The 27,043-nt window shown below is 38.1% G+C and overlaps 1 protein-coding gene across 1 annotated transcript in view; it reads right to left on the bottom strand.

The window, feature by feature from the left end:
- Positions 1-27,043, bottom strand: part of PITPNC1 (phosphatidylinositol transfer protein cytoplasmic 1) — a 207,499-nt gene that overhangs the window by 46,626 nt on the left and 133,830 nt on the right. The window contains exon 5 of the mRNA XM_070740337.1: positions 16,526-16,597. Coding sequence (XP_070596438.1) covers positions 16,526-16,597 — 72 coding nt within the window. The remainder of the gene's footprint in view (positions 1-16,525; positions 16,598-27,043) is intronic.

The raw sequence follows: 27,043 nt of genomic DNA, 5'->3' as shown, positions 1-27,043 counted from the left end.
TGTAGAACAGACTCATAAATATTATGATATGAAAGAGAAATTAGAGAGGCTTGCTTTTCTAAAGTAATGTAATATAGCAATATAAAACACCTATGACTAAACCAAATCAAGAATTCTCAAGAGCCAAAAGTGAATTATAAACTGCAACCTTTACAAAAATGTCAGCAATTTCTTTTATTATTATTATTATTATTCTATTTACAAAGCTATTTGCCCAGTGTCGATGGTAATGAAATCCAATGGAGGTTCACAGTAGAAGAAAAAGAAGAAAGCAATGTTTGTACATTCACTCTTCTCCATTCTCTTATGTTCTGCAACATTCCTCATCTTTTCCAGAGCAGATTTTTAGGAAGCATACGGGAATTGACTTAAATTGCCCTGTTCTTTAGCAGAAGTGGACAAAGGTAGTCTGAATCGATTTTTTTTATTGCACAGTCAAGACAGAATTTGGACCAACAGATCAAATACTATACAGACAGAAATATAGGAATAACAAAAATAATAGAGGTGGAAGGAACCTTGGAGGTCTTCTAGTCCAATCACCTACGCAGGCAAGAAGCCCTATACCATTTCAGACAAGTGGTTGTCCAATCCCTTCAAGTACTGGAGCATTCACAATTTCTGGAGGTAGGTTGTTCTACTGGTTGTTCTAATTATCAGAAAATTTCTCCTTAGTTCTAGCTTGCTTCTCTCCTTGATTAGCTTCCATCCATTGCTTCTTTTCCTGCCTTCTGGTGCATTGGAGCAGTGTTTCCCAACCTTGGCAACTTGAAGATATTTGGACTTCAACTCCCAGAATTCCCCAGCCAGCGAATGCTGGCTGGGGAATTCTGGGAGTTGAAGTCCAAATACAGTGATACCATGTCTTACAAACTTAATTGGTTCCGGGATGAGGTTCTTAAGGTGAAAAGTTTGTAAGACGAAACAATATTTCCCATAGGAATGAATGGAAAAGCGATTAATGCGTGCAAGCCCAAAATTCACCCCTTTTGCCAGCCGAAGCACCCGTTTTTGCGCTGCTGGGATTGCCCTGAGGCTCCTCTCCATGGGAAACCCCACCTCCAAACTCCCGTGTTTTTGTGATGCTGCAGGGGAATCCCAGCAGGGGAATCCCAGCAGTGCAAAAACGGGTGCTTCGCTAGCAACGGCAGTCCGGAGGTAGGGTTTCCCAGCGAAGGGAACATCAGTGAAATCGCAGCATTGCAAAAACACTGAAGTCCTCGAAACCCCACCTCCGGACTTCTGTGTTTTTGCGATGCTGCAATTTCACGAGACTCCCCTCGCTGGGAAACCCCACCTCTGAACTTCCGTTGCCAGCGAAGCGCCCGTTTTTGCGTTGCTGGGATTCCCCTGTTGGGATTCCCCTGCAGCATCACAAAAACATGGAAGTCCAGAGGTGGGGTTTCCCATGGAGGGGAGCTTCAGGGGAATCCCAACAGCGCAAAAACAGGTGCTTCATTGGCAACGGAAGTCCAGAGGTGGGGCATCCCAGCGGTGGTGGTTGGTTTGTAAGGTGAAAATAGTTTGTAAGAAGAGGCAAAAAAATCTTAAACCCCGGGTTTGTATCTCGAAAGGTTTGTATCACGAGGCGTTTGTAAGATGAGGTATCACTGTATCTTCAAGTTGCCAAGGTTTGGAAACACTGCATTGGAGAATAGGTTGATTCCCTCTTCTTTGTAGCAGCTCCTCAAATATAGGAATACTGCTATCATATCACCACTAGTCAACTACAACTCATTTTTTATTAATGCCAGATGAAATTTAGTTGTGATCCCTGAACTTTACTGCCTGAGGAACTATAGGATTTGGCAAGAACTCTGTTATATCAGTAGAATATAAAATAAAGTGCTGCCATTAAAAATATGCTAGCAGAATCTTGGAAAGGCTGTTATTTTAATTCAAGGCACACACATAAAGTCTTCAGGTTACATTCTCTGTGTTCCTAAATCAGTTCATTATGATTAGGATCCACCTTTTACAATATATTAAAAATTGCATTAATGAGGGGAAAGGTTCTCTGAGCTAATTAATATTTTTCATCTTAACTGCCAACATTCATCAACAGACTCCAAATGCAATACATCCAGACTGAGAGGTTTCCCCCCCCCAATAGTCTAGATTAATGTACGGTTTGCCCAGTGAAGGGCTATGAAAATTTTCACTACCGCTCTGTGGCCATGGCTTATGCATTTTCTTTCAACATCTTTCATTGCAAATTAGGTACTCTGTGGTGGAGCTCCATTTTTGCTACCCCACTGCGTCGTCGTCCCCGTCCGGGCAGTAGCCCACCCCTGGGTTTGCCTCAGTTTTCTAGACAGTAATTTTTATATTTGCATATAGTGCCAGCTACTCCCCAAATAATGTACGAGGGTCGCCCAGAAAGTAATGCACCACATTTTTTTTCTCAGCCTACAGTAATGGTACGAATGCAAAACTTTAGATATACATTATTTGAATTGTCAGGAGTGCGTGTGTAAATTTTGCATTTCTTCAGACAGATAGCGTAGCTGCAGCAGTGTTTTGAAATGGCGTCTGTAAGTAATGTACGTTATAAACCCCCATCCACCCTACAGCCCTGACCTAGCTCCCTCCGACTTCCACTTCCACGGAACACTTGTTTGGGCCATTAAAGCAGTGATTTTCAACCTTTTTTGAGCCGCGGCACATTTTTTACATTTACGAAACCCTGGGGCACATTGAGCGGGGGGAGGGTGGGGGCTAAAAAAAGTTTGGACAAAAAAATGCTCTCTCTCTCTTCCTTTCGCTCTATTTCTCTCTCCCCTCTTTCTCTCCCTTCTTTCTCTCTCCATCCCTCTTTCTTTCTCTTTCTTCCTCTTTTTTGCTCTCTTTCTCTCTCCCTCCGTACCTCCCTCTATGTCTTTCTCTCTCTCTCCTTCCCTCCCTCTCTTTCTCTCTCTCTCTTGCTTTCTTTCTCTCTCTTTCTCTCTCTCTTGCTTTCTCTCTCTCTCTTGTTCTCTTTCTCTCTCTTGCTTCCTTTCTCTCTCTCTCTTGCTTTCTTTCTCTCTTGCTTTCTTTCTCTCTCTGAGCTTCGCGGCACACCTGACCATGTCTCACGGCACACTAGTGTGCCGTGGCACACTGGTTGAAAAACACTGCATTAAAGGATGCCATTTGTGGAAGACATTTTGAGGATGACGAAGAGGTGATTCTCACAGTGCAGAAATGGCTTCGGGACCAGAACAAGGAGTGGTATCGACAGGGCATACATGCCATTGTGTCTCGCTAGAGGAAGGCTATAGAATGGATGGAGATTATGCGGAAAAATAGGGAGTGTAGAAGAAACATCATTCTTTCTTGTGTGTAAGTTTCATTGTGTTCAATAAATAATTGTTGAAGAAAAAAAATGTGGTGCATTGCTTTTTGGGCGACCCACATATTACCACATGTAATGTAATGTTCTGGTCCTCCCAAGAGACAATAAATAAACAGAGGATCAAAGCTTTGAAAGTCTATTTCTGTGGCTTAGAGAACTTTGTTCTCTTTTTCCATTATCTATAATGTATTGTACTAATAAGATGTAACCAGATTAAAAATGTATCATTGTGTTCCTACCATTTAGCCTTGAAGGTTGCAGATCCTGCTTAGTTTTGCTCTGTGCTCACTTAGTTTTTACTACTAATCAATCAACACAGAAGAGGAGGAGGGGGAAGGTATTAGCGGGCTAGTTGTAGAGACTCTCATTGATTAGGGCTGTGACAAGTGATTCTTTGGAAAAGCAGATACTTTTGAAGGGTTGATACTGAAGCTCAAATACTGTGGCCAGAATACTAATGAGAAGCAAGGATTTATTGGAAAAAAAACTGATATTGAAGGCAAAAGGCAAAAGGGCTGAGATGATTGGATAGTGTCATCGACACAATGAACATGATTTTGGATAAACTCCGGGAAACAGTGGGGTCTGGCATGCGAAATTCATGTGATTGCGAAGAGTTGGACATGACTTAGCCACTGAACAAAGAGGACAAATGACAACTGAACGGCTCAAGGTCTCTTAGTTGGCTTTTGTGCCTAAACGTATACTAGAAACTAGGTTTCTTCATGCCTACTCTGGCATCTTAATGTCCACACTACATCATCTTTCCAGCATATCCCACACTTGCTAATTAAAATTAAACTTAACAAAAGAAGCATTATTAATACATGCTTGATTAAATGCACTGCTCAAAAAAATAAAGGGAACACTTAAAAAACAGATTATAACTCCAAGTAAATCAAACTTCTGTGAAATCAATCTGTCCACTTAGGAAGCAACACTGATTGACTGTCAATTTCACATGCTGTTGTGCAAATGGAATAGTTGTGCAAATGAAATATTCAATGAAAATATTTCATTCATTCAGATCTAGGATGTGTTATTTGAGTGTTCCCTTTATTTTTTTGAGCAGTATATAATAATTGTTTTTAATGGACTTTAGACTTTTAAAAGGGCCTTTGTTTAAGAGAATTTCCAATCCCAAAGTAATTAGGAAACAACCTATCATCATCTTTCTCTTCTGCCAATTTTGAAACACAAAGAACGCACAGAGAGCACCATCAGTCAATCACTGTGCGGACTCTTCCCTTACAAAGGACCAGTAGATGAGTTTTAAAAATAACATCTGATCCGTGTTCTGGCCAGCCCTGCAACAATTGTCTCTTTGTTGTTACTACTTTACACATAAGAAGGACGTGAAATTAATTGCTAGGGCTTCTCTCACAGTTTTCAGTATATGCTGTACATGTGACTGGCCAGAAACAAAACAATCCAAGCCGAGAGGTTGCATAGTTTGAGCTACAGGATGTCTTATCCCAGCTCTGAATCCCAGCTCTGTAAAAGGCGGCCGCTCTGGGCTGGCTTGCATTTGCGGCCGGGGCCGGATACACTAGGTACCACCGCCGGAAGCTTGTAAGGGGTGGTCGCGCGATAACGCCTGCAATCACCTGGGATACAGCATGTCTTTTTACTTTTTACTAAATCTGCACTTCTATTTCTACTAGTTTTTCTCATCATTCCTATCATCCTTTTCCTCCCACTTAGGACTGTATGACTGTAACTTGTTGCTTGTATCCTAAGATTTTTATTAATATTGATTGTTTCTTCATTGCTTATTTGACCCCTATGACACTCATTAAGTGTTGTACCACATGATTCTTGACAAATGTATCTTTTTCTTTTATGTACACTGAGAGCATATGCACCAAAGACAAATTCCTTGTGTGTCCAATCACACTTGGCCAATAAAACATTCTATTCTATTCTATTCTATCTGTATTTGCCATTATTCTAAATCTGGGTGCCCTGGGGTTGCACATGAGCTGTTTCAGTTCTTGCAGCCATTTCCCTAGACACCTGTCCAACTGTCCTCTTTGCCTGATTCTTTAAAAACAAAAACAAAAAAACCAACAGCCCAAACCCCCCAAATTAGATTTTTTAACTTCAAAAAGCAGAGAAGCTGGCACATTGCAAAGGCAAATGTCTGACTGGAATAGCAGCATTTCTAAGGCAGCCTCTGCATTCCGCCTGTGCCTGAAGGCCTTATGTGGTACAAAAACAGTCAAAGCCAAGAGACACAGGGATCCTCAGCCTCCCCTTTAACTCACATCCTCAGCATATGCGATGGCAAATCTGGACTCAGTGGTAAATCACACATATTCTGGCTTGACCCACCTGCTTGCATAAGATTGCTGGGCACGGCTTGGTTAGAGGAGCGTTTTCACATTGCAGTCAGGAATAAAAAGCCGTGTGCTGGATATTGCTAGTTTCATCTCTCGGTTGCTTATCTCCTTGCCCTCCCTTGTCCTTGATGGTTCAGAATCATGCCTTCTTCCTCCCCATACCTTCAGAATTAAAGGATACTGATGCTATACAGTAAGACTGTATTATAGATATTGAATTTCTCCCAGGTCCTGTACTGGAAACTGCGGATTCCTGTCTCACCTGCCTCAAACCTTACACCTAGTTGCTCAGGATCCTAATGGGAGTTGTAATGGGAGTTGCAGGTTGCATAGGGAACGAGTGGGGGGAGAGATAGATAGCACCCCTGCTGTTATGCCATCTCTTCCATTGCTGCTCCTGCAGTAGTCATAATTTCAGGCAGCAGCAGTACTTCTGCCAATTTGCAATATTTCCTCTCCTTGGTTGGGGGGGAGGCATGCTATTAAGCCATATCCAGGGGTGGGTTCCTCTTACCTTCCTACTGTGTGTGTGCGCATCACAATGTTTCACGTGAGCACATACATACTATGCTCGTCCCCTTCTGCAATTTTGCTTCCATGCATGCACAGAGAATGAAAACAAATTGCTGAAAATTAGGGAGAAAAAGATGAGGAGCCGTCACACACAAATTGTGCAATCGGCAGGCCATTACCAGAGCGGCGCACCGGGGTGCATCAGTAGGAACCCACCTCTGACTGGTATCACAGTCCAGAAAATAAGGTTCATGTTAGTTAGATTTATTCATTGGATTTTCTAAAATTTAATTTAATTTAATTTAATTTAATTTAATTTAATTTAATTTAATTTAATTTGATTTGATTTGATTTGATTTGATTTAATTTAATTTAATTTAATTTAATCAATTGACTTCTATGCCGCCCATCTTATTAGGTAGACTTACTGTTGACCGAAACATTTAAATATGTTAAAGGGTTAAATAAGGTTCAGGAGGGAAGTGTTTTTAATAGGAAAGTGAACACAAGAACAAGGGGGCACAATCTGATGTTAGTTGGGAGAAAGATCAGAAGCAATGTGAGAAAATATCATTTTACTGAAAGAGTAGTAGATCCTTGGAACAAACTTCCAGCAGACGTGGTTGGTAAATCCACAGTAGCTGAATTTAAACATGCCTGGGATAAACATAGATCCATCCTAAGATAAAATACAGGAAATAGTATAAGGGCAGACTAGATGGACCATGAGGTCTTTTTCTGCTGTCAATCTTCTATGTTTCTATGTTTTTATGTTTCTAGAAAAAAACATACGGCTAGTGTATGGAATCTTGGAAATTGAATACCCCAGGACTCTAGCATTCATTCGGTAGAGAATTCATTAAGGTGGGATTTCTGAGAGCTATTTGATTCGCTTTTCTCCAGGAACAAAAAAGAGCTTCCCTAATCTTGAAATATCCATCTGCTTTTTCCTGAGGTTTTGAGATACCTCCTATTTCATTCCCAGCCCCAGAGTTTTAGTGTGCAGTGGTAGACGAATAGGGGAGATTCTTGCAGATCTTGAACCAAACCCTTCTTCCTGCTTCCTCCTGTCTGCCCTAAATTTAGAGTAGGCCCTGTGCCGGAAAAGTTTAATCATTGGGGACCCCCATCCAAAGGGCCCAAAAAACCCTGCTCTGCCCCAGCAGAAGGAGTTCCATGAAATAGGAGCCACTATTGAGAAGGCCTGTCATCAATGAGTCACATTCCATAAAAGTCATGAGTGGGAAATTGTACAAGTGGCCCCCTCTGGCTGGATAGATTGATTTTGGCGAAGTCTTATCTAATAATCCCCAATGCTGAACTGTAAAGAGGATAGGCCCTTTAAAGGGGATAATCACCATTTTGAACTGAAAGCGACTGACAACTGATGGAATGAACTTCAGAATGGATGTTATCTCATTTGATGGAACTATCAAGAGTTTAAGCTACTACATTTTATACTGAGTATAGCCTTTGGGTATAGGTTTGAGGCGTCTCTGAAAACCACTTCACGGATAGTAGCAATCCATCCAGGCTATGTTTATTATCACTAGGGCATCTTGGTTCAGGTAGAGTTGCAACCAATATTTTATCTAAAGCTTGACAAAGTTTTTGCAGGTCGTGGCTTTCACTTGATATTTAAAAAGGAACCACAGGAGCAGAAGAACGAAACCACAAACCAACTTCTATTGGCCTTACCAAAGCCCCAGAGTAGGGGTAAAATCCAGCAGGTTCTGACAGGTTCTGGAGAACCGGTAGCAAAATTTTTGAGGAGTTCAGAATTTCAGTTCAGCAAATACCACCTCTGGCTGGTCCCCGTGTGGGGTGGGAATGGAGATTTTGCAGTATCCCTCCCCTGCCAGCCCACCAAGCCACACACCCCAAGTTACACTTACCAAGCCATGCTCACAGAACTAGTAGTTTAAAAAAATGGATTTCACCACTCCCAGAGTAACTATGGGAGCAGATGATACAAGATAGAATAGAATAGAATTCTTTATTGGCCAGGTGTGAATGGACACACAAGGAATTTGTCTTGGTGCATATGCTCTCAGTGTACATAAAAGAAAATACTGTATAGATTTGTCAAATCACCATAATTTACCAAGATTACGATCTAACAAGCAAATTGGTCCTGGTAGGATTTAATCTGAGCTTGTTTTGCCTAGAAAGTTGATCATTTGGTGCTTAAGCAGCCATTTAATTAAGAATTCTACTTTCAGTCAAGGAAAAATAACACAGAGTATGTATTTTAATTCATAACTTCTTAACTAGCACACAATAGCTGTTTCCACTCTCCTTATAGATAACATAGCTGAGTTTACTGAGCATATTGTTATGCTTTAGTTACGTTTATGTTATGTTTATGACATTAATCCTTCCAATTGTTACTTAATAAATAGCTTGTGGTTGAAGCACAATTTGTGAATCACATTAGTGAATGAATTCACTCATTAAATTCACACAACTAAGCCAAAATGTATATGGTTTTGGTTTAATTGTTTAATACGTTGTATGAATCAGGACATTCTGGTTTAAAAAATCATGATTTATAGACGAGAAAGTTGGATGAGTCCAGCCAAATAGTAATTTACTGAACAAATCATGGTTATGCAAACCATGGCACTGTTATTTGCTATATAATTTGCTATATAGTTACTACAATAAACCACAATGAGCTACTAATCATATAATTTGTATTAATTTATTTTAAAAGCCACATTAGGTGATGACATGGTGGTTAAACCATCAGACTAGAAAGTAGGAGACCATGAATTTTAGTTCTGTCTTAGACCTGAAAATTGGCTGGATGACTTTGGGCCAGTCTTTCTTTCTTTCTTTCTTTCTTTCTTTCTTTCTTTCTTTCTTTCTTTCTTTCTTTCCTTTCTTCCTTCCTCACTCCCTCCCTTTCTCTCTCTCTCTCTGTCATACACACACACATACATACACTCACACACAAACCTCAAAGTGTTGTTGTTGTTGGGAAAATAGTAGAGGGAAGATGTGTTGGATATATTCTCTGCCTTGAATTATATTATAAAGGCAGGATATAAATAAATAAAACATAAAAATCCAGTCAGTGAGACACAATTTTCATGAACATTTTCCTGCGATTTTTTTGTGTGGTCATGGTAGAAGTAAATTAAGGCAAGCTGCTTAAAGCTCTGGTCTGCATAAGAGGTACATAATGACTTTCATCCACCATTTAAAGGATGAGTAATGTATGAATTGAGGTTTAAGCTCTTGAAATTCCAGCCCTCAGAGCTTGTCATCAATGTCTTGATTTGAAAAACATCATTTACAGATAACTGTTTGTGCTCTTCTAATTGAACAAGGACAGCTCACTGAACTGTTTAGTTTATATAAAAGGAAACTAATACGCAACACAAAGGTCTAAGATTGGCTTACCAGCCAACCAGCACTAATTGCTCATAGCAATTTATTCAGACTGCTGGGAACTTGTTGCAGCCCTCTTGACAATGTTAGGTGTTTCCTGAAAAAAATACAATATACCGCATGAAGCACTTAAGTTGGTGAGCTTAGGAAGAAACCGTGACCTTGCTGGGAAGCTCTCTTGGGTGATACCCAAAATAACGATATTGTTTTACACGTCATAAATGAGCTGTAATAAACTGGAGTTCCAAATATATAGGACATGTTAAAGGCAGACTTAAAATCATTCATTTAGTGACGGTTTGAAGAAAGTGACTTATGACTGTTCTTCATATTTATTCATTCATTCATTCATTCATTTATTGGATTTGTATGCCGCCCCTCTCCGGAGACTCGGGGCGGCTAACAGCGACAATAAAACAGTGTACAATAGTAATTTGGTATTAGAAATGATTAAAAATCCATTAATATAAAAACCAAACATACATACATACATACATACATACCATGCATAGAATTGTAAAGGCCTAGGGGGAAAGACTCTTTCAAGCATCCCCATGGTCATGTGATCAAAATACAGGCTTGGCAACTAGCTCATATTTATGATCACTGCAGTGTCCCTGGTTATCTGATTGTCTTTTGTGTCCTTCTGATAAGCAAAGTCTATGGGGAAGTCAGAGTCATTAACAACCGTGTTACTAACTTAACAACTGTCGTGATTCACTTAATACCTGTGGCAAGAAATGTCATAAAATAGAGTAAAACCTATTTAACAACTGTATTGCTCAGCAACAGAATTTTTGGGCTCGATTGCAGTTGTAAGTCGAGGACTACCCCTATTTCATAGTATCAGTCCTCCCAATATTAAGTCACCCCATCACAAAAGATACCCAACATTCTGTGCTAATGTGAACCCACCATATTAATGGACCTAGTTTGGGTTCCATGAAGATTTATTTTCTCCCTTATGAGATTAAATCAACTGAAGACCCTAACCAATTTGCATTAAACAAAATATTACTTTTGCTTTTTGAATTAGAAAAATACACGTCAACAATATTTAAGGGATTAGATGAAAAGAAAGTATTTGGCAGAAATCTAACCCAGAAGGGTATGAGATGAGACAATGAGCCAACGATGGAAAGAATACTGTGGCTTTATTGCAGGCAGAGGTTTTGCAAACCTGAATTTGCACTTCAGTGTCAGAGGGGGAAATGTTTGAATGTCAAAAAGTTTATTGTATGTTTTGTGAATCCAGAGAAAACATGATTCATGGTCCACATCATGGAAAGCTTTGGACTTCAAAGTTGCTTTCTTGTATGCTCTAAAAATGGCATATGATGGAAATAAAACATTAGTGAGAATCAGTGCCTAGGAAACGATCCAATGCTGAGCAGGGAGTATGTCAAGCATGTTGGACACCAGGGTCAGAAGTTTAAGTCTTCTGGGCTTTGGATTCGTACTGGAGCCCGTTGTCTACAGAGAAGTTCCCTGAGAAGAAGCTCCAGTACATGTCCTAAAGCTTTTGAAGACCAAAACTCTGCTCCTAGTGAGCAGCCCATATAGGATCCTGCAACAATATCCTGGGATACGTATATTTGCCTTCATTCATATGGAATGTCTCTTTGGTTGTTTAATGCATTTATGGATATGAATGTAATAATGTTAGTGGTATTGGTGTGCACTGATATGCAGAGGATGCCTTGTTGTTGGCTGAATACCCAAAGGATTTAAAAGCAAATGTTAGACTGGGTAATGCTTCAAGGATTATTTTATTTATTTATTTATTGGATTTATATGCCGCCCCTCTCCGGGGCGGCTAACAGCAATCATAAAACAGTGTACAATAATAATCCAATACTAAAAACGATTAAAAACCCATTAATATAAAAAACCAAACATACATACAGACATACCATGCATAAAATTGTAAAGGTCTAGGGGAAAGAGAATCGCAATTCCCCCATGCCTGGCGGCAGAGGTGGGTTTTAAGTAGCTTACGAAAGGCAAGGAGGGTGGGGGCAGTTCTAATCTCTGGGGGGAGTTGGTTCCAGAGGGCCGGGGCCGGCTCAGAGAAGGCTCTTCCCTTGGGTCCTGCCAAGCGGCATTGTTTAGTTGACGGGACCCGGAGAAGACCCACTCTGTGGATTATGGATCTGAACATTAATGTATCATGAAGTTGAACTGTTTTGAAAGGAAAAAAATGGAGTAAACAAGGGCAAGTCAATGGGAAAACCATTCCTAAAACAAATAGATGTGTCTACCTGGTTGGAATATTTATTGAAGATGGGAAAATAGCATGTGCCATTTATACTTGGATAAAGCCATGATGATCAACACAGATTTTGGGGAATACCTTTATTATTAGCACACTAATTTTAAGTTAACTTAAATCTTGCTTCAATCAATGAACAATCTTAATGCAATTAAAAATATAACAAATTGTGGGTTTAGCTTAAATGCTATCATTAATTTACGTAATTCAAAATCACTTAATAGCTATTTGTGAAATCTCTGTTATTAAATGGTTGAATCACTCTAAAATTTATTTACAGGACTGGCTGACATAATTTCTTACAATTATTTTTATTTTATCTGTACACTGCTAACATTTTTATCTGTGTCATATTTGATCATATTATGGCCATGCAAATTATGGCAACACAGAAAATCATCGTGTCTTGGACAAGGACATTTTATATGAAACTTTTCTTCCAAGAGATGTTATAAAAACCTCATCATATTGTCCAATATTTTGGGTTTTGTAAGTTCTTAATACATATGTATCAACTCACAAAAATCTGATCCAACTAATTAGCTCTCTCATAAATTTTAAGTCGTGTAGAAGTTCTTTTCAATCAAGAAAATTCATATTAGTTTTATTAGTTGTTTATACATTCACTCACATGTGAATTGAGGTATTGGCAAAAAAAAGGAAAGAAAATATTTCATTTGAAGGAAATAGTAGTTCTTCTTAGCAACAATATAGCTAAATGAAATATCTGTATCATAAAATTGTATATCATAAAAACTGTTTATTAATAACTTCTTCAGATTTATTAAGAATAAATTGATATTAGATTAGATGCTATGGGTCCCATTTATTAAATTTATTAAAGAATGCCATCTACGTGGAACCCAGAAGATAACTTTTCAGTCATGGCATCCACTTTTTAAATAACACAATTCCAGTGCAGATTTGATTGATCCTGACCTTATTAGCACTGAAGACATGGCATCAGGCACAGGGATCAAACTGTGGGGCAGAGCCCATGAGAAGGCATGTTGATGTGTGTTTATGGTTTTATTATGGCTGACAATTATGTATTTATTTTTGTCATATATATTACACTAGAATTTAACCATTGTTAGTTGCCAAATCTCATGGCGAGATGAGCAGCTACATAAACCTAGATGGATGGATTGATAAAAAATTATGCTGGAAGAAAGCAACAGAGGGGCGGCATACAAACCTAATAAATAATAATAATAATAATAATAATAATAATAATAATAATAATAATAATACATATAGTAAATAACAAATAATAAATAATTTACAATTGTTCAAAGTACAGAAAAGGACATGTCCTTGCAGTCACAGGATTCAGTATTGGTTCAAAGGGGATTTTAATATGGAAAAAGGTACGTTTCAACCATGCAAACTTCTTATGTATTGTTAAAGTCATTATGTATCAACACTAAATTATCATAGAAATACTACATCCCAGATAACTAAAAATGAAAGAATAAGAACAGCATCGCACTCAATTTGATAAATAAGAAACAAATAACCATGACAAATTGAGTTCCCAACATAGGAATGAATAGCTTTTCTACTAAATCATATGCTAATATTATCACAAATTACAAAACAATTTTTGGCCAATTAAGTATCTCTCTAAGGATTAACATAATAACTGTTACGTTATTATTTATTCTATATATTATAGGTCTAAACTCTTTGAATAATAATAATAATAACAACCACAATAACAACCACAACAACAACAACAATAATAATAATAATAATAATAATTTATTAGATTTGTATGCCACCCCTCTCTGAAGCAGAAACATTATATATATAATTTTATAAAAAGTACATTTTTATAACGAAATAAGACAGTGCATTTTTGCTTTTAGCAATTCTAAGTATTTATATTAGGCAGGTCCAAACAAACTCAGTTGTTATCGACTAAAAGTATGTAGAAGGGGTTATAAATCTCGAAGAATTATCAGTTGTCTGCTGGCAGTTTTATGTTAGAACTATTCTTAACCTGCTAAACTGCATGCACTTCTAGACTCTGACAAAGCCTTGCAATTGAGTAATTCACCCTTAATCTGGAGCAGAGGCAAGAGCAGCAATCATGTTTGCACATTTTATCAGATTAGAATTAAGGCTATGGAAAGTGATATGCCTTGATATTGTCCTGTATTAGGGAATATACTGCACACATTCATACATTGGGAATAGCTTAGTGAGCAGAATGCAAGTAATAACATTTCCCCCTTTCTTGTAACCTCTGCCCATGAAATAAGAACTTGGAAAGATATGGCTAAGCTAGAGGTCAATAAGCTTTGTGCAGTTCTATCTCTGTGGGCCACCATTAACCCAGGCCTAGAGCATCGTATTCAGCTTAATATAGAAAGTCCTATCATCAACACTGTGTCAGCATTTCTATGGGCAAAGATTTAGCATGATACAGATTAATCAAATTTCATTTTAGAGTTAAATAGAGAAAGATGGTGATCTACCTAAAGGAGCCATATGGCGTGGGCGGAAGCAAACTGGAAGCAAGGTAAGTTAGAACTAACCTGCCCTCCATTGAGAACCTGTTTACTACACTTGTTAAAAAGAGGGCTATCAAAATATTTACAGACCCCTCACATCCTGAACACAAACTGTGTTCTACCCTCAAAACAACGCTTTAGAGCACTGCACACCAGATTACTAGACACAAGAACAGTTTTTTCCCTGAACGCCATCACTCCGCTAAACAAATAATTCCCTCAACACTGTCAAACCAAACAAGCTACCTTATCTTCAGTAAGTCTGCATTACAATTACTATTAATCTTCTCATCGTTCCTACACCCTTCTCCTCCCACTAATGACTGTATATCTGTATCTATGTTGTTTGTATCCTTACGATTTATCTTGACTGGTTCCTAATACAATTTGATTGCTTATTTGTATCCGGACTATCATTAAGTGTTGTACTTTATGATTCTTAACAAACATATCTTTTTAAAATATACACTGAGAGCATATGCACCAAGAAAAATTCCTTGTGTGTCCCACCACACTTGGTCAATAAAAATTCTATTCTATTCTATTCTATTCTATTCTACTCTATTCTATTCTATTCAGAAAATTAAGAGTCTTCTGATGCCATGAAAGTTAATGTTTAGAGTCCACAACAGGTTCCGTGACAATAAATGTTATTTTATAAGAAACTAAATAAATCTATTCATTTTAAATGTGCCATAAATCTTTTGTTCATGTTTGTGTAATGCATTCATATATTTACCCTCATATGCATAAATAAGCTTTAGACCATGGCAGATCTCTGAATCTGTTAATCTAAGTTAATATTTATTTTTCATTCTCTATTACCATAACATATCACAAAACAGCCTTAAAAAATGTCTCTATGTTAAAATTAGCAAGGTACTCTTGATTAATCATCTGAAGCTTTAATTAATTCACTGATTAATGTTTGCTACCTTATTTGCTTTCAAATATATATCAGGAAGCAAAATTAATGAATTATTTCTTGACAGAAAGTTATTGGATATCTGTATAGGAAAAATTTTGCAAAGTTTACAAACTCATGATTTCATTAAATTGCTCCTGTTTACATGAGAATTAAAGGACTGCTGTAGTACAGCAATCAAATGGGAGATAGTAATTCATATCCCAATGAATTATTAGGTTCAAAGCTACCTTATCTCTGTCTGCCTGTGATGGCAAACTTGTGGCACGCGTGCCACAGGTGGCATATGGGCCATATCTGCAGGCATGTGAGCCGTTGCCCTACCTCAGTTCCAGTGCGCATATTATTATTATTATTATTATTATTATTATTATTATTATTATTATTATTAGTCTGCGGAGAGGGGCAGCATACAAATCTAATAAATAAATAAATAAATATTATTATTATTATTATTATTATTATTTATTAGACTTATATGGCACCCCTCTCCAAAGATCCGGGGCAGCTCACAAAATACAGTACAAACCAATATGTATACAAATCTAATAGTTAAAACTGTAAGCTCATTATGTTAAAAACTCAATCACATCCACACATAACATTTAATGGTCAGAGAAGGAGGAGGCATGATCTAGCTGCCCCATGCCTGGCGACATAGATGGGTCTTAAGGGTCTTGCAAAAGGCAAGGAGGGTGGGGGCAGTGCGAATCTCCGGAGAGAGATGATTCCAGAGGACCGGGGCCGCCACAGAGAAGGCTCTTCCCCTAGGCCCCACCAGACGACATTGTCTGGTTGGCGGGACCTGGAGAAAGCCGACTCTGTGGGACGTCACATAATCGGCCGCTGGGATGTGTGCCAGCCACCTGATTTTTGGCTCACCCTGCCCACCCCTCCCCCTTCTGGGAGTCTCCACGTGGCCCAATTTGGATGCCAGGTAAGTACAGGAAATCCTATGGTAAATGAGGTATCAGTTTAGAATCATTAGATAGCCACAAAACCCCTCTCTTGAACACAGTTGACCCTTAACAACTGTGCAGCCCCAGGTACAGGCCGTTAATCTGAGAATATTTCTAGGCATAGACTTTAGCAATAAACCAATAATTTGGAACCTTCACATGTAGACCTGTTTGTTTGCGCCTAACACCTTGACTCCTTCCAGGTTATCTGCCCCACTCTTTAAATGTACTTTATATTCAGTTACTGAAATAAGAGAATACTTACGTTATCATTGCTTCCTTTGTTGTCCTCATATTTGGTCTCTATGTGAATGGAGAACTTGGGCAAAAATGAGCACTGTAAAGAAAACAAATAACATATAATAAAACAACTATACCCATTAACAGTTTCATGACGTCCTTTCTGCATTACAGTATCTCAGCTATAGTTTTTATCTGCCCCATATTTGGGAGAATTAGCCTAACATTTATAAGTGCAAAATCTCTACAAGGACAGATGGGAAAAAATATTTCACAAGTTCAACAGTCTCAACATTCTCCATGAATTTTTCAGCTCATGGAGAGTTTCCTAAATTTTGCTGGCAAGTTACACTTTCCTCAGAACCGAAGCATTTGTTTTATGTGAAGACATTTATGCTGCACTTGCAAGAGTAAGCAATAAAAGCAAACCAATTTCGAGAGAAAACAAACTTTGAGAGGAAAAGCAGAAGAGCGGATGTAATAGACCTATGAATTGAAGGGAGCTGAACCTTTTTGCCGTGGACCCATCATATTTCAATTGCCCAATTATCAAAATTATTTTTCGTCTCATACAATTGGATACTTGGAGATGTTTTTCATTGATGTAACACCTTCAAGATTTATGACAAATAAATCTGGATGGAATGAATGAATAGAATGAAATCATCATTATTATGATTATCATCATCATTAATATCATCCCTGTAAGACAGGGCTCTCCAAACTTGACAATTTCAAAATTTATGGACTTTAACTCCCAGAATTCCCCTGCATGACTGTCTCATGAATTCTGTGAATTGAAGTCCATAAGTCTTAAAGGGGCCACAGTTTCCCACTCCTGCTGTAAGATGTCAATTTACTCTCTCTGCATTTGTCAGATCTTATACACAGGTAGTCCTCAACTTACAACCATTTGTTTAGTAACCATTCAAAATCACAATAGCACTGAAAAAAAAGACTTATGGCCATTTTTCACACTTAGCACCACTGTAAGCAACCCCATGGTCATGTGATCAAAATTCAGGCACTTGGCAACTGGCATATTATTATGATTGTTGCATTGTCCTGCAGTCATGTGATCACCATTGGCAATCCTCCCAGACAGCTTTTGACAAGCAAAATCAATGGGAGAAGCCAGATTTGCTTAATGACAACGATTCACAACTGCAGTAATCCATTTAACAACTATGGCAAAAAGGTCATCAAATGTGGCAAAATTCATTGAACCACCATGTTGCTTAGCCATGGGCTCAATTCTGGTTGTAAATCCAAGTCTCTTTATAATCACAAGTTCTGAAGTGTCTTCAGATGTGCTAGATGTTGTTTTTGAACAAGGGTTTAAAAGATTGTTCAAGTCTTGTGCTGCACAGGAGTTTGATGCCAGGAAACAGATCTGGATTTTGCTTGTTCTGTACCCAATGGGGGTATTGTAGATATTTTGCTGCTTTGGCTGGCAAGGGGTTTGACATGACTGGTTTTTACTGGGGTGGCCACTGCCACTCACAGCAAACCTCAGAATAAATAGGTACATTCAATTGCACGGATATATTTCAGTTAATGTAAAACAATGCATTTTCCTCTGATGAATTTTATACTGATATTATCCACTCATTTTTGTAAATCACTTCTGTCTTTTAAAGTATTAACTAATGATCCTTATCACTGAGTTACCCTGATAAAATATTTTCCATTTGCCTACATTTTGCCTTTGGGGAAAATATTTGTGATATTTATTTTAAAATGTATGCCTCTGCAGAAAATTGCAGCTAAGTTGTCCCCAAAGTGCTTTTCAGAAGGCAACTGGGATTTGTTTTCTGAAAACTTTTCGCTTCTCATCAGAAGTGAATCTCCAGACATTGCACTCAAAATTTCAGCCCTCTTTCAGATTACTAACAGCAATGGGAAAATGTGTATTGACTCTATGACAATGATTACAAAGGGCTGTGCTTGGTTTCTCACCTATTATGTGTCCAGAATGTTTATCTTCACATATTTTAATATACAACCAATAGAGAATAGCTTTCAGCATACCACAGTGGAGAAACAGCAAATTAAACTCTGACTTAATTAATTGTTTTGTGAGTATTCCCTGCTAGACAGAGGAAGAAGAGAAAACAGCCATGGAAAACACATAGTGATAGTCAAGTTTTAAATTCACTACAGATGCCTTCTATTAAAAAAAGAAAAGAAAAAAGAATTAAGGCTATTTTTAGGATGATGATTGATTAACGTTGCCACGGCAATAAGAAGCAACAGCACGAACATGGTATAATTTGCGCAAGCTAGGACAGGTGCCAAAGAATTAAAAGCACTGAGCAGAAAACACATGACATTTTTTGATCAGTCAGTGGTGACTGCTATAATTATAATCTTTCCATGCCAACCACACTTGAAATGATAATGAGATTACAATATTCTGAAATAGAAATGTTGAAAAAGAAGACAGCTAACGTTTCTCCACACTTTCATTTGAGGAACCTATTTTGTGTGGCAATATATGATGGGATGTTTACAGAGCAGCTGAATTGATTCTTAAGTCATTCCTCATTATTCTGCTCTTTAGAAGCATTAACTCTGAATCATTGGAAATTATTTTGAGTCCGTCAAATAATAGGAGGAAAAATTATTTGTCATATTTACATAACTGCCCATCTCAAGGTAACACACGCAATATTCATATACTAATTATGTTCTTCAACTGCATCATCTGCATTACGATCAGGGACTAGTGGTCTCTCTTTAAAAAGACAAATGACATTATCTTACTCATCTCTTATCAAATCCTTAAGACCTTGTTGGCCAGTCTTGACCAGAAAAAGCCCATTAAGGGTCACAAGAGATAACATATCCATTTTAATATTGATGAAATAAACCAAGTTTTTATTCCTTCATGTTATTTTTAATAAGGTTTATTTTTCATCCATTCAAACAGTGTTCTAGAACAGGGGTATCAAACTTGTGGCCAATGGGCCAGATACATTGTGCTGGCCACACCTACCCCCAGTTTAGTAAAGGAGGGAAAAAGTCACAATACATCATTTATTCATTCATTCATTCATTCATTCATTCATTTATTAGATTTGTATGCCGCCTCTCTCCGCAGACTCGGGGCGACTAACAGCAGTAAAAAAGACAAATATAACAAATCTAATATAAAAATGTGATGACGATGTGACGACGTGAGTTTGACACCTATTCTAGAACTTGATCTCTTTTCATTTTTTTCCTTGTCCTTTCTTACAAAATTTTAATAATTTTCTAGATACGACAGTTTCTTCCCCTATGCCATCACTCTGCTAAACAACTAATTCCAACACCACCATCAAACTACCCAGTAGGATTGTATTACTATTCTTCTTCTCATCTGTCCTATTACCTATTTCCTTATCTTTTTATGACTATAACGTTGTTGTTAGTATCTTACAATTTATTTTAATTGTTTTATTTAGCATCGTAGTATGATTTATGTTGATTGCTTATTTAGTATTCTATGATTATCATTAAGTGGTGTATCTTATGATTTCTGATGAACATATTGTATGATGCCTATGATCCTAATTTATCACTTGTTGCTTGTATGTACACTGAGAACTTATGCACCGGAAACCAAATTCCTTGTGTGTCTAATCACACTTGGCCAATAAAGAATTCTATGATATTCTATGCTACACTTCCATTATATGAAAGTTATCTAAGTTATTTTGGGTTTGTCATTCATATATTTTTTTTAATGAGTAAGACGTGAACTTAATAATTTGTACATCCAGTGTAGCATCTCCTTCCATGTTATTATTGTAGAATGTCATTTTAAAATTCATGCTCAGATCAGTCTGAGTCTTGTTCAGTAAGACTTGTTCCTCTTTCATAACATCATTCCGCTTATCTTGTTTAACATAATAATCTATATTAGTGCAAACATCATTCTTAAAATTAACTTCTGGGTCCATTGTTCAAAGATACCCTTTAATACATCCAATGTTAAGATATTTTGCTTCATTCTGTATTATTAAATCAAATTTAAGCAGTCTTCTTTTTTTAATTATTATCCCTAGCTCCTTTATCTCATCCTAACATTTTTTTAAAGAGAATTCAAAACAAAAACATTTCTCCCATGGGAAGGATTGTTTTAATTAATTCCAAAATCTTGCTTCAAATCTCTTAAGTTCATTTGTAAAAATCCAATCTAATCACCCTTTTGCTGTTTATTCCAAAACAGAAAAAGAAATTAAACTTGGAATTTAACTTTTTTTCATAAGGATTGAAGGAAACTCATCCAGTGCTATAAAACGTGCCAACTCAAAGGGTCCCAATAGCTGAAAAGTAGTTAACAGGAAATTTTAGTGATTAGAAAAGAAAGTATGTAAATACTATCTATCTATCTATCTATCTATCTATCTATCTATCTATCTATCTATCTATCTATCTATCTATCTATCTATCTATCTATTTTGTCCAATACAAATTGAAAGTTAAAAACGTGTAGTAGTAAATATCAGGGAAGGGATAGAAGAAGAGATATGAGAATAGAATACATCAATGAAGAGTAGAAGAAGGATATATGGATGGGAGAAAAGATATATAAAATATAGGAGAGACAATTGGACAGGGGATGGAAGGCACACTAGTGCACTTATGCTCGCCCCTTACTGACCTCTAAGGAATCTGGGGAAGTCAACCGTGGAAAGCCTAAGGGGAAAATGTTGGGGGGTTGGGGGTTAACACCATGGAGTCTGGTAATGAGTTCCACACTTTGACAACTCGATTGCTAAAGTCATATTTTTTACAGTCAAGTTTGGAGCGGTTGATATTAAGTTTGAACCTGTTGCGTGCTCTTGTGTTATTGCGGTTGAAGCTGAAGTAGTTGTTGCAGAATATGATCTTGTGGGCAATACTTAGATCATGTTTAAGGTGTCACAGTTCTAAGCTTTCTAGACCTTACTAGTATCTTTTGAAAGATATAACCATGGTTTGAGAGAGTTCGTTCAGCAGCTCTTGATTCTACTGCAGTCACTGGCTAAACATTAAGTGGATCCATCTTCAATGAAATCCAAATCAAGGGCTAGGGTAGTGCTGGCAAATCTTTTTCTCATTGCGTGCTGAAATCACATGCACATATATATGACAGCATGTGTGTGTATGCTGGCACCCAAAATGCAATGCACATGCGACACCCCCTCTTGTGTGTCTCCACACACATGTGCCCCCTCACTCCCCCGGCCTCCATGCGTCTCCAGCTGGGCTCTCCCTGCCTCCCTGAGCAGGCATTGCTATTCTCCCACCCTATTTTGGGCCTAGCAGGTCTTCCTGCAGCCTCTTTAGCCCAAAAACAGGCTGGGTAGGGGCAGCACTTCCCATGTTTCATTATCCAAAACGCACATCCAAACCGCACATACGAACTGAATAAACAATCTTTCACTGCCAACCCACACTCAGTAAAAGGCCTTGGAATACTAATATCGAATGACCTAAGTGCTAAAGCCCACTGCAACAATATCGCCAAAAAAGCTTCTACAGTTGTTAACCTGATCCTACGCAGCTTCTGCTCAGGCAAGCTCACACTATTCACAAGAGCCTACAAAACTTTTGCCAGACCCATCCTTGAATACAGTTCATCTGTCTGGAACCCATACCACATCTCAGACATCAACACCCTTGAAAATGTCCAAAGATATTTCACCAGAAAAGCCCTTCACTCCTCCACTCGAAACAGAATATCCTACGAAAATAGACTAACAATCCTGGGCCTAAAAAGCCTAGAACTACGGCGCCTAAAACACGATTTGAGTATTGCCCACAAGATCATATGCTGCAACGTCCTACCGGTCAATGATTACTTCAGCTTCAACCGCAACAACACAAGAGCACGCAACAGATTCAAACTTAATACGAACCGCTCCAAACTTGACTGTAAAAAATATGATTTCAACAATCGAGTTATCGAAGCATAGAACTCATTGCCGGACTCAATTGTGTCAACCCCTAACCCCCAACATTTCTCCCTTAGACACTCCATGATTGACCTCTCCAGGTTCCTAAGAAGCCAGTAAGGGGCGTACATAAGTGCACTGGTGTGCCTTTCGTCCCCTGTCCTATTGTCTTTCCTTTCTCTTACTTATCATATATATTCTCTTTCTTTCATATATCCTCTCCTCTAAGTTTACTTTACCCTTATATATATATTACTACATGTCTATTTTTCTTCCTATGTATTTGTGTATTGGACAAATGAATAAATAAAATAAATAAATAAAATTATGGCCTAGCAGGCTTCTCTGAAACCTCATTAGACCAAAAATGGGCCACAGGGGGGACTTACCTTCATGCCCGGTTTGCATGTCCATAGAGAGGGTTCTGGGGTACCACCTATGGCACATGTGCCATAGGTTCGCCTTCATGGAGCTAGGGGTTTTATGGAGTACAAAATATTTCTTATTATTTCATGAAGTCTAATTCAACATTCACTAGACACCCTAGACCAGAGATGGCGAACATTTTTCCCTTGGGTGCCAAAAGAGCATGGGCGCTTGCTATCGCATATGCGTGAGTGCCCACACCCATAATTCAATGCCTGGAAAGGGCAAAAACAGCTTCCCCCACCCCCCAGAGGCCCCCTGGAGGCCAGAAACAGCCTCTTTCCCAACTTCTGGTGGGTCCAGTAGGCTAGTGTTTCGCCCTCCCCAGACTCCAAATGCTTTCCTGGAGCCGGGGGAGGGTAAAAAACGCCCTCCCCCATCCCCACAGAGGCTCTTTGGAAGCAAAAGACGCCCTCCCAGAGCCCCTGTGTGAGCCAAAAATCAGCTGGCCAGCATACATATGCATGTTGAAGCTGAGCTAGGGCAACGGCACTCGTACCATAGGTTTGCCATCTTTGCCCTAGACAATGTTTTGGTTAGGATGTTTAAATTTAGTAGCTGGAACAATAAAGTGTATAATGGGCCAGAACACACAGCTATAGTATATTGTTGGAGATAGCTGTTCCCTTTCCCTCTGCTTTTTTCTTGTGTGTGCTCTGTATGACCTCCTCACGATTTTTACCTTATGATGTTAATGTATTCCTATCTTGCTTTCATTCATTTCTTTCATTCATTCATTCATTCATTCATTCATTCATTCATTCATTCATTCATTCAAAACTACAACATTGGTGAGAAGCCACTTATTTATATAAGTTCCTCCCACTATTGCATTGTTTTGCTTAAATATTCCTAATATTCTGTAGCATTCATAAAATACTTTTGAATTATATCCAAAACTTTCAATGCAGTATTATGGGTCAGTCAAGATGGTGAGGAACAGCAAAAATATTACTTTTCAAAGTTAGAAGAAAGTATTATCCTAAATTTACAGGTCCTGAATTAAGAGACAATTTGCTTTCTGTGAATGAGTTGTTTCTCACGATCAATATAGTGGAAAGGTTGATCAATATTATTTTGTCTGGTCAGGAGTTAAACAAGTGTTTTAGATTATGATGAAAGATTTTCTACATGTAACTTACAATACATATGTATGTGTGAGCGCACTCCCCCCCCCTCTGTTTTTATGTTTTCTTTCTTTATTTTTCTTCTTTAACTTTTTTGTAATTAAAGCAAAGCAAAGAATAAAATGAATTGCTGTTTCTATATTTGCATATTTCTGGGTGGCGGTAACGCTCTTGTTACTTTCATTATTTCTGGCAGTGACGATTATGTACACAAATCATTAAAATGCTGCTGTTTTAGCATTTTAACTGGCCCGTTGCGGCATAAAAACGGTTTATTATTATGCTATTTCTAAGAAAAGTAATGGGGTAACAGGAGGTTTTTTTAACACAAGAGGAGGAAATGAGTAAGCATTACCCCTCAGGACAACAAACAAATGCACATGATTTCCTGAGAGGGGAAGAAACAGAGAAGCTGTGTGGTCTGTCCTTGTATATATCTCCATTTCCTCCCAACTCTTTAAAAACCCTGTTGCTCAGTTCGGGTCGTATGTGACATGAAGCCAAGTTTGAGTCCCTGTAAAAAATTTTCCCTGCATATCTGAAACTTGAAATGTCATGACTTTTCATCATTTCTCTATGAGAATTTTTTTTGGGGGGGTGGGGGGTTTCTTTCTTGCTGAAAAACAAAAAGTCACACTTGTTGTGTTCCCGGGTCACCCTGACCTGGACCGAAAACCCTTCATTTGAAGTGCTTATGTTTGGTCAATTTGAATACTTTTTTCACTTGGAAAGTAGTCCGAACATTTCTGCACACAATGATATGAAAATTGAAATGAAAAAAGTAATTCTTATTGGTTTATTTTGCTGATAGAATGCGTGCCCCCCCCGTTTTTGTGAAATATTTTTCATTTTATAGATAGTTTTGCTTGCAAAATGTGTTCAATTTTACTAAAGTTGGTGTGGGATTGGTAGTTTGAACATTTCTGAATATAAGAAAAATATAAATGAACTGAAAGAAATGTTTCCTATTGGTTGTTTACAATCATAAATAAGACCCCCCCCCTTGGCTGCTTGCAAACATTTTCACTTTATATTTATGCAAGCTTCAAATCCGAAATATTTTTAATATCTTATGCATTCATTTACTCAATTTAACATTGCTGATCATCAAAACAATATTTTTGGGGTGGTGGCTAATTCTTTTCTGGGCAAAAAAAAAATCATCACTTCGAGTCTGTTTCTGGTCGTATATGACTGGACCAAAAAGAATTTTTTTAGGTACTTGAATTTGATCTTTTTGAAAACTTTTTCAACTGGAAAACTAGTTTGAACATTTATGAACATAATGATATGAAAATTGAACTGAAAAAAGTGAGGCTTATATTTTTATTTTTATCAAAAATCCCCTCCCCCCATGTTTTCTGAATTTTGTTTCAATTTATACTTTTTTTAGGCTACAAATCTCTAAGGAATATTCCCCCAAAAGTTTTGATATACTAAATTGAACAATCCTGAACATAAGAAAAATAGAAATGAACTGAAAAAAATGATTCTTATTGGTTTATTTTTGCCACAAAAGGGCCTTATAAACCTAAAAAAATCCACAAACACAGGGGGGGAGGCACATTTATGTGCAAAATAAACCAATAAGGATTAATTTTTTCAGTTCAATTGTCATTCCATTGTGTGCAGAAATGTTCAAACTTGTTTCCAGGTGAAAAAAGCTTTCAAAAAGACCAAATATAAGTACCTAAAATGATCAATTTGCAGTCCGGGTCAAAAAGACCCGGGAACATAAGATTAGGGAGTTTTCTCGAACTGAGCAGCAGGAGTAATAAACATATTTCGGACTTAGTTTGGAAATCTAAACTTCAGACCACAAATCTTTATATTTTAAACCAAATCTTACTCTAGAGACATAATTAGTGTTGGGCGAACCGAACCTGCACAATTCGGGTCCGTACCGAATTTTGTCGTGTTTGGCATGCCGGACCCGAACCCGAATTTTTTAAAAAATTCGTGCTTTGGTTCGGCGTTCGTGCCAAACACCGTGAAAGCCACCGCCCGGCTGTCATCTGCTGAGAAGAGGAGGAGGAGCTGGGCGCTGGTGGCGGCGGGGGAAGGCGAACACCGGGGAGCTGTCGGCCGGTTGGGAGGCTGGGAGGGAGGCACAAAAGGAGCTGGGGAATCCCACGAAGAGGTTCCGGGGGCGGAGCTTTGACATCACGTATACGGGCAGGTTGCTAAGGACACCAAGGTGATCACTTCCTGGATTCCATCCTCCTTCCATTATTCTAGTGCCGCCCCCGGAATCCAGGAAGTGATCACCTTGGCATCCTTAGCAACCTGCCGGTATACGTGACATCAAAGCTCTGCCCCCAGAATCTTTTCGTAGGAGGGATTCTCCAGCTCCTTCAAAGGGAGGTCTTTTCATGTAAATATATATATATATATTTTTACAAAAAAGGACGCTGCAGCGGTGCTGCAAGCAAAGGGAGGTCTTTTCGTGTAAAAATTAAAAAAAAATTTTTTACGTGAAAGGACCTCTCTTTGCTTGCGGCACCGCTGCGGCGTCCTTTTTCATAATAATAAAAATAAAAAAAAAACAAAAACGATGGGATTCCGGGGGTGGAGCTTTGGCACCACGAACCGTTCGGGTTTGGCCGAACTTTGCGTGAAGTTCGTCCAAACTTGCCGAACCCAAACACCATTGGGTTCACCCATCACTAGACATAATATTTCACAAATGTTTCACAAGTGTGAAAGTTCTGAAACACTGTGATTTTGAACCCAGCCAGATTATAATAAAAGTGCAAGTGTTTTGTCTGACATTGCAAGAAATCTTATCAATTTTCTCTCCAATTACTTTATGCACCACTTTATAGGCAAGAAGCAATCCATAATACAGTATTAGCTAATAAGTGTAATCGTACTGTTGAAATAAACATACTTTTTGAAGGTACAGTTTTTACAAGGCAGGTTTACAGTTCAACTGAAATTGCCAAATTACAGTTCTAAAGTAGCTGATTAAATTCTTTCATGTCCACAATAATGATTCATGGTGATTGAAAGCTACTTATTGTGCATATGATATATTCTAACTTCCAAGCATCTCTGAGTAAT

Source organism: Erythrolamprus reginae, chromosome 2, assembly GCF_031021105.1.
Source record: "Erythrolamprus reginae isolate rEryReg1 chromosome 2, rEryReg1.hap1, whole genome shotgun sequence".
NCBI classification, from domain to species: domain Eukaryota; kingdom Metazoa; phylum Chordata; class Lepidosauria; order Squamata; family Dipsadidae; genus Erythrolamprus; species Erythrolamprus reginae.
This window is presented reverse-complemented; position numbering and strand designations above follow the sequence as displayed.